We start from the raw sequence: 9,149 nt of genomic DNA, 5'->3' as shown, positions 1-9,149 counted from the left end.
ACCCGGCTGGCTGGTGCCGTGTTCAGGGGTCTGCCCGTCCGCACCCGACTGGCTGGTGCCTTGTTCTGCGGTCTGCGTCTCCGCACCTGACCTGCTGAGGCTGTCTTTTCGGGTCTGCGCCCCCGAACTCGACTTGCTAGAGCTGTCTTGTGGAGTCTGCGGCTCCTGATCCGACCTGGTAGAGCCTCCAGGCAGCTGGCTCGAGATGGGGCGGTTGGAGTCGTTTCCCGCAGAAGGTCGAACTGCAGCTTCTTTCTTGGGAGCTTTGGGGTCTGGGAGCGGAGCGGCTCCTGAAATAGAAAAACAAATTAGCACCGGAGAAGGGCAGGCCGGAACAAGGAACTCCTCAGAGCTGGAAGAGGTCGGGGGCAGAGGGCGAATGGGGATTGCGGGGTGGGGTGGGAGCCGATGGCGAGCGGAGAGGTGGGTCGGGCAGAGAAGAAGCGAGCCTACATGGTGACCGGCCCTTGTGAGAATGGGGGGCTGGGGTCAAGAATGGGATGCGCGGTGGAGGGTCTTACCCGCCGCTGAGATGCTCAGGAGGACCAACGCAACCACGACCCGCATCCTGCTCAGATAGCGCTTCCGTCCTCTAACGCTCCCGCGAGATCCGCGGGTGGGGCCCCTCTCCAGCCCCGCCCCTGCTGCGCGCGCCTCTCCGTCTCCGGCTTCCGCCGGGTCAAGGGGCGGGGACTCGGGGAAGTGGCTACTGCTGTTGTCTGTGTTCGTCTTCCGTTGCGGCGCCTACGGTCCCCGAGTGGAGAGCGAGCCTCTTCTTCCCGGTTTCTCTTCACCACAGCCACAACAGACTGACCCTCCGTTTTTCGTCCTCTCCGCCTCGTACTTTCTAGACCTTACAGGCCGAGCAGGAGCTCCCTCGCCTCACCCACTGGCCGCGGGAGTGAGGTCGCTGGGGCCAGGCACCTCTCTTGGCCACCACCAGCCAGTGCCTGCGTTTCTAAGCTCTGCCTTTTTCGGGGTTACCTCCTCGCAGTACACAAACATGCTGTGCTCTGGTCGCTCCCATGTGGGAGCAAATCCGATTACCTACAAAGCATTGCCTTCGCATCCCGGCCCTCCTCCTTCCCAACTCCACGGAGACGGAGTCCTCCGAGGGCGCCAGACATCTTTTCCAAAAAGTGTCCTTTTTACCAATCTTAAATGTAGAGAAGCAGAAAACAAAATCTGACTCCCACCCTTCTGGGATAATCACTATTAATGTTTTAGTGTATTGTCTGCCCCGTAAACATTTAATGTTTTTATTAGGTAATACTTTACAATGTTTCAGAAATCAAAACCAGATTTTAAAGTAAATAGACTAGAAAAGTCTTCCTCCCTACTCTTCCAAAGGTTACCGCTTACATTAGTTTATTACGTTTCCATCTAGTTTTGTAAAAAAAAAAAAAAAAAAAGTACTTCTTAGCATATTTCCCTTTTTTTCCATACATATTTATTTTCTCCCCATATTGGGATAATCAGGTAAATAGTTTTATAGCCCACAGTTTGAAGTTACCGTTATGTTTATACATTAAAAGTTTGAAATCACTTTATGAACGTTTGCCAGGCTAGGTGCTTTGAAGACAATGTAAGAAATGATAGGTCTTAAATGGGATTACACCAAGTTAAAAAGCTTCTGCTCAGCAAAGAAAACGAAGTGAAGAAACCACCTACACAATGGGAGAAACTATGTATAAGAAACTCAAGGAAAAAAATCTGATTAAAAAATGGTCACCAGCCGGGGCAGCATGATGAAACCCCGTGTCTACCAAAATACAAAAAAAATTAGCCGGGCATGGTGGCCTGTGCATGTGATCCCCAGCTACTCAGAAGGCTGAGGATGAGAGAAGTGCTTCAACCTGGGAGGCGGAGGTTGCAGTGAGTGAGCCAAGATCTTACCAAGGCACTGACTGCAGCCTAGGCAACAGAGTGAGACCCCCATCTCAAAAAAAGAAGAAGAAATAAATGAGCCAAAGACCTACTGAATAGATGTATCTCAAAAGATAACATACAAATGGCCAACAGATATATTAAAAAATGCTCATTATCACTAATCAGGGAAATGCAAATCCAAACCACAGTAAGAGATCATCTCAGCCCCAGTTAGAATGGCTGTTATCAAAAGAAATAAAAAAAAAAACAAAACAAAACGAAATACAAGGATGAGAAGAAAAGGGATTGCTCATATCCTGTTGGTGGGAATGCAGATTAGTATAGCCATTATGGAATACAGTATTAGCGGAGGAGCATGGAGGCTCACACCTGTAGTCCCAGCACCTTGGGAGGCTGAGGCAGGCAGATGGCTCGAGCCCAGGAGTCGAGATCAGCCTGGGCAACATAGCAAGACCCTGTCTCTATAAAAAAAAAATAAAGGAAAACAGCACATAGAGTTTCTCAAAAAACTAAAAATAGAACTGCCATATGATCCAGTATTCCCACTGCTGGGTATATATCCAAAAGAAAGGAAATCAGTATATCGAAGAGATATCTACTTCTGTAATCTCAGCACTTTGGGAGGCTGAGACAGGAGGATCACCTGAGCCCAGAAGTTCCAGACCAGCCTGGGCAACATGGCAAGACCCCATCTCTTTTCTTTTCTTTTTTTGAGACAGAATCTCACTCTATCACCTAGGCTTGAGTGCAGTGACACAATCTCAGCTCACTGCAATTTCCATTTCCTGGGCCCAAGTGACCTCCCACCTCAGCCTTGCAAGTAGCTGAGACTGGTGGATCTCACGGAAGTAGAGAGTACAATGGTGGTTACCAGAGGCTGAGAAGGGAAGAGGGGAGAGGGATGATAAAGAGAAGTTGGTTAGTGGGTACAAAAATACAGATAGATAAGAAGAGTAATCTCTGGAGTCACTACTACAGTCGGAAAATTATAGTTAACAATAACATTGTATATTTTAAAATAGAAGAATTGTAATGTTCCCAACACAATTGTTTGAGGTGATGGATATCCCAGTTACCCTGATTTGGTCATTACATATTGTATACCTGTATAAAAATGCCACATGTACCCCATAAATCTGTACAACTACGTTATATCAAATTTTTAAAGTAGGTATTAACTCCATGGAGCATGTAATCTAGTGGGTTACATAAATATTAACTACACAAATGTGTGTGCGTGCATGCACATTCCAAGAACTGTCAGAAAGAAAAGTGCAGAAACTATGAGATCAATTGAGGAAGTGACCCGTAAGCTAAGGACCAAAGGTTGTAGATATGTCCCAGGTGAAGATGAAGGGAAGAGGAAGATGGGCTTTCGTGGCTGAGTGTACAGCATGTATTAGGTTGATGCAAAAGCCATTGCAGTTTTGCCATGTGACAAAAACAGCATTTACTTTTGCACCAACGTAAATACAATGGCCTGCAGACAGGTAGGAACCTAGTATTTTGTGTAAGTCTAAAGACTATAATTGCCAGATAATAGAGAACAGGGAGAAAGGCAGGAATGAGGCTGGAGCAGAGGCAGCTTAAAGAGCAAATGATCTGAGAATTGTCGAGAACATGAATCTACTAAGCACAAAAAGTACAACAGAAAACATGCCAGTTAACTTTGTGGATTTTTGTTGTTGTTGTTGAGACAGTCTCCCTCTGTCGCCCAGGCTGGAGTTCGGTGGCATGATCTCAGCTTGCTGTAGCCTCCGCCTCCCAGGTTCAGATGAGTCTCCTGCCTCAGCCTCCCACATAGCTGAGATTACAGACACCCACTACCATGCCCGTATGATTTTTGTATTTTCTTTTTTCTTTTTTTTTTTTTGAGACGGAGTTTCACTCTTGTTACCCAGGCTGGAGTGCAATGGCGTGATCTCGGCTCACCGCAACCTCCACCTCCTGGGTTCAGGCAATTCTCCTGCCTCAACCTCCTCAGTAGCTGGGATTACAGGCACGCGCCACCATGCCCAGCTGATGTTTTTGTATTTTTAGAAGAGGCGGGGTTTCACCATGTTGACCAGGATGGTCTGGATCTCTTGATCTCATGATCCACCGCCTCGGCCTCCCAAAGTGCTGGGATTACGGGCTTGAGCCACCACGCCCGGCCGATTTTTGTATTTTCAGTAGAGATGGTGTTTCACCACATTGGCCAGGCTGGTCTCGAACTCCTGACCTCAAGTGATCCACCCACCTTGGCCTCCCAAAGTACTGGGATTACAGGTGTGAGCCACCGCACCCGGCCATGTGCCAGTTAACTTTGCTTGAAATGTAAACTAGTCCCACTCCTGCCAGAAAGAACTACAGCTGCCAAGGGAAGTAACTCTTCTGTAGTCTACTGAGTGCAATATTTGGCTTACATGATACGCAGTTCTAATCAATTAGAATTAGACAAGGAATAGTATGCAGCATATAGTTTTCAGGAACAAGTGCTTTATTTTTATTTTTTTGAGACAGAGTCTCACTCTGTTGCCTAGGCTGGATATTTTTTAATTTAAAAAACAATTAATATGCTTCTCAATATGTTTTTCTGTTGTAAGAAAATGTGTCTCACACATACACTTATTATTGAAGAGAGAATAAGAATCACAGGAAGTGAGAAACCTTTTACCAGAATGTTTCAGAACCTTGACTCCACTTTGGCTAAAGAAAATGAACTGGTAAATTAATTTTTTCTAAAAGAAAGCTCTGGCCAGGTACAGTGGCTCATGCCTGTAATCCCAGCACTTTGGTTGGGAGGCCGAGGCCAGCTGATTGTTTGAGGCCAGGAGTTCAAGACCAGCCTGGGCAACATGGTGAAACCTCATCTCCACAAATAATTTTAAAAATTAGCTGGGCACGGTGGTGTGCACCTATAGTCCCAGGAGCACTGAGATGGGAGAATTGCTTGAGTGTCATAGGTGGAGGCTGCAGTGAGGTGTGATCAGGTCACACTGCACTCCAGCCTAGGCAACAGAGTAAGACTCTGCCCCAAACAATGAAAAGAGAGAAAAGGGAGTGCAGGGAGAGAGAGAAAGGGGAGAGGGGAGAGGAAAGAAAAGAGAAAATCCTGGTGGCCAGGTGCAATGGCTCAAGCCTGTAATTCCAGCATTTTGGGAGGCCAAGGCAGGCAGATCATTTGGTCAGGAGTTCGAGACCAGCATGACCAACATGGTGAAACCCCATCTCTACTAAAAATACAAAATAAGTTAGCTGGGCATGGTGGTGCATGCCTGTAATGTAAGCTACTTGGGAGTCTGAGGCAGGAGAATCACTTGAACTTGGGAGGCAGAGGTTGCAGGGAGTTGAGACTGCACCACTGCACTCCAGCTTAGGTGACAGAGCGAGACTCTCTCAAAAAAAAAAAAAAAAAAAAAGAAAGAAAGAAAGAAAAGAAAAATTTTTCTACCTCCCATAAATGAATGTTTAACTAACATTTAAAGATATTGGCTTATCAATGGGGTGCGTGCCTGCTGAGGGCAACTATAAATTATTAAGCCTGACCTCGTGTCCAATTTACTAGACAACAGAGGAAAGGAGTCCAAATCATGCAGAACTCGTGGGCCACACCCAGGGTTTTATATTTTATGTTAACAATAATGATATCACTAGTGTTTTAAGTAGGGGGAAGATATAATCAGAATTGAGACAAATGCATCAACTTCCACTTGGTTGTATAAAACAGCATAAAACAGAACTTGGGCTTCCTGGCAGTGAGGCCACTATCCCGTCACAGATTTTTAAAATAAATATGATTTGAAACACTGCGATCTTTTTTTTATTTTTTTAAATTTTTTTGAGATGGAATTTTGCCCTCTTGCCCAGTCTGGAGTACAGTGGCTCAATCTTGGCTCACTGCAACTTCTGCCTCCTGGGGTTCAAGCAGTTCTGCGTCAGTTTCCCAAATAGCTGGGACTACAGGTGTGTATCACCATGCCCGGCTAATTTTTTGTATTTTTAGTAGAGATGGGGTTTCACCATGTTAGCCAGGATGGTCTCATCTTCTGACCTCATGATCCGCCCACCTCAGCCTCCCAAAGTGCTGGGATTACAGGCATGAGCCACCATACTTGGCCGAAACCATGTGATCTTTCACACAATCGTACTTAGCAGGAACTTTTTGAAACAGGGCAGGCTCATGCTTTATGCAAGAAAACATGAAGGAGGCTCTTGGTTTTGGTCTGCAAGAGTCTTGCTCTGGTGCCTAGGCTGCAGTGCCATGGTGTGTTCTTGGCTCACTGCAACCTCCTCTTCCTGGGTTCAAGCAATTCTCCTGGCCCAGCCTCCCAAGTAGCTGAGATTAGAGGTGCCCACCACAATGCCCAGCTAATTTTTGTATTTTTAGTAGAGACAGGTTTTCACTGTGTTAGCCAAGCTGGCTTCAAAGTCCTGACCTCAGATGATCAGCCGCCTTGGCCTCCCAAAATGCTGGGATTGCAGGCGTGAGCCACCATGCCTGGTTCACAAACTCCATTTTGCCTTTGGCAGAGGAGATGTTTTCTTTCTTCATGCCCTCTGGATATGACTGGGGTCTCCCAGCTTTTCCTGGCTACTATTTGCTATGACCTCATACGTGTTGGGTTTTGCTCTCAAAAAGGAGAGCAAGAAGAAAGGTTGGTTTTAGAAACCAAGAGGGTTGGCAGTGGGTGTGTACATTTTGTCATGGAGTCCACGGAGCTCATCTTTTGAGCCTCTGAGAAGTTTCATTTCTTGTACAGAAAGAGTACAATTGAATTCAAGTTTGCCTTTAGAAATTGCACTGAAGAAAATAATGTACAGTAAAGGAAAGCTTATTTTCTGCATGGTTGTCTTTTCAAAGACAGCATTTGAAGCATGTTTTCTAGAGATTATGTAGATGACGGTGAGCTGGCTGAGGCATCGCTGAAGCTAGGGTGGTGTGTAAGGAGCACGTGAAGCCACAAGAGCCACCTCCTGTAGTCAGCTAAGGGCCTCCCTCCCTGTGCCCGGCAATTTTTTTTTTTTTTTTTTTTTTTGAGACGGAGCCTGGCTCTTGTTGCCCAGGCTGGAGTGCAGTGGCGCTATTTCAGCTCACTGCCACCTCCGCCTCCCTGGCTTAAGTGATTCTCCTGCCTCAGTCTCCTGAGTAGCTGGGATTACAGGCACCCGCCACCACACCCAGCTAATTTTTGTACTTTTAGTAGAGACAGGTTTTCATGTTGGCCAAGCTAGTCTCAAACTCCCGACCTCAGGTGATCCGCCTGCCTGGGCCTCCCAAAGTGCTAGGATTACAGGCATGATCCTGTACCCAGCTACTGGTTGACGGGTGATTTCTATTAGATGAATATGTGCTTCAGTCATGGAGTTAATAGAGGAACCTGTTTTCCTGCTGCAGATTCCTGAGTAGAATTGCTAAAGAGTCCACTTCTGATTGCTTCTCAGCCCCATGGCTATGATCAAGTGTAGTATCCGTTCTTATCAGTTTAATATCTGATATGTCCTCTATCCGAGGCCAATATATTAAATGGATCTTTGGAGCAGAGAAAAAGAAGAAAAATTTAAAAAAAAAAAGAAAAAAAAAAAAAGAGTCCACTTCTGGACTTAGGCGACGTCGAAGACAAGTCTATGTAGTGAGGCTGAGGCAGCAGGGGAAGACCTGACAGCTAGTTACGTAAGCTCTGGCATATTCCCCCCATGATGACTTCCAGTGACACATGTGCTGACAGAATTCTAAACCTCTGGAATTCCCCTCCTGGTGATGCTGGTGTCTTCTCTTATCCCTGATTGTACGGGGTAACCTGATGCAGAATGCTGCAGGTCTGGAGAGCTAGAACGCTGTGAAAACTCTTGCTAGGAAGGCTGGGCTTGGCGTTACTTGCTCCAGTAGGAATCCTGGGGAGAGATTTCCAGCTTTAATTAAACGGTACATTCAGAGCCAAGGGTGACTCTCAACTCAGGTGGTTCTACAGGGCAGATGTGAATTTACTAAATCTCCCATTTATTTATTCATTTTATTTTATTTTATTTTTTAGAGAGAGAGAGGGTCTTGTTCTGTCACCCTGGCTGGAGTGCAGTGGCGTGATCATAGCTCACTGTGGCCTCAAACTCTTGGGTTCAAACAATCCTCGCACCTCAGCCTCTCAAAATGCTGGGATTACAGACATGAGCCATTGTACTTGGCCAAATCTGCCAATTTAGAAACTCTTCTGTAAAGCATTTGAGCCTGAGCTACATGATTTTTTTTTTTTTTTTTTTTTTGAGATGGGGTCTCACTCTGTTGCTCAGGCTGGAGTGCATGTCACAATCTTGGCTCACTGCAACCTCTACCTCCTGGGCTCAAGTGATCCTCCCACTCAGCTTCATGAATAGCTGAGACTACAGGGGTACACCACCATGTCCAGCTAATTTTTTTGGGGGGGGAGGGGGTGACTATTTTTTATAGAAACAGGGTTTTGCCACGTCGCTCAGGCTGGTCTTGAACTCCTGAGCTCAAGCAATCCACCCACCTTGGCCTCCCACAGTGCTGGGATTATAGGTGTGAGCCAACGCACCCAGCCCTGAGCTGTATGGTACATCAAACTGCCAATATGCCAGCCCCCACACTCTGATTGCTATTCCTTTAATTCATCAGATTCCATGTACAATAAATGAGAGAGTGTTGAAATTGTTCTCCTTTTTTGTTTGCCCAAACAGTAGGTGGCCACTTTTTGTAACTTTGTAATTATTTAATTTTATTTTTTTAAGGCTTATTTTGGTGTTTTTCAATGTATAGTGTTTCACTGAGCTTCTGGAAATACCATTGCAGTATAGTATTGTTGAGCAGAAACCAAAATAAATTTCAAATGTTAAAGAAATGGAATCAATAAATGTATTAATGTTACATTAACACAAACTACAATAAGACCTTTGGTATGTTTCATACTAAAGACATAAATGAAAAGTCATGTTTCCAAATCTTAAGCTTTCATTCAGCTGTCTAGCCCTCACATGTGCCAATTAACTACAAATGCCATTTCTGGACTTTACACATATTCTGTGGCTTTCCTCTTTCTGATGTGACTTCCTTACCCCACACTTCCCGGAGCTGTCCCCAGTTGTGCCCTTGTCTGGAATGCCCTGAAGTCAGCTTCAGCCCAGCAAAGTATTCATCTTACCAGTCGATACCCTGACTCCTGACATCACCCTACCCTGTGTATTTGGAGGATTAGGCTTGTTGAGGCTCAGGTCCTGAGTTCTCTGAAGGTGTGTCGACGCTGGCACATCAAGAACCAGATGCC

The 9,149-nt window shown here is 45.7% G+C and overlaps 1 protein-coding gene and 1 pseudogene across 1 annotated transcript in view; one reads left to right on the top strand and one right to left on the bottom strand.

Moving 5' to 3' along the window:
• The window catches only part of TGOLN2 (trans-golgi network protein 2), a 9,260-nt gene extending 8,602 nt beyond the window's left edge, over positions 1 to 658 (bottom strand). The window contains 3 exon segments of the mRNA XM_032243508.1: positions 1 to 6; positions 8 to 290; positions 522 to 658. The exon segment at positions 1 to 6 is cut by the window's left edge and continues 667 nt beyond it. Of these exon segments, the coding sequence (XP_032099399.1) occupies positions 1 to 6; positions 8 to 290; positions 522 to 567 (335 nt within the window). The 5' untranslated portion in view covers positions 568 to 658.
• A 6,644-nt stretch (positions 659 to 7,302) lies between these two features.
• Positions 7,303 to 7,432, top strand: LOC116527029 (annotated as a pseudogene).
• Positions 7,433 to 9,149: the final 1,717 nt, after the last annotated feature.

This window comes from Sapajus apella, unplaced genomic scaffold, assembly GCF_009761245.1.
Source record: "Sapajus apella isolate SASKATOON/1434 unplaced genomic scaffold, GSC_monkey_1.0 scaffold52, whole genome shotgun sequence".
NCBI classification, from domain to species: Eukaryota; Metazoa; Chordata; class Mammalia; order Primates; family Cebidae; genus Sapajus; species Sapajus apella.
The sequence above is the reverse complement of the archived record's forward strand: the minus strand, read 5'-3'. Positions and strand labels throughout refer to the sequence as shown.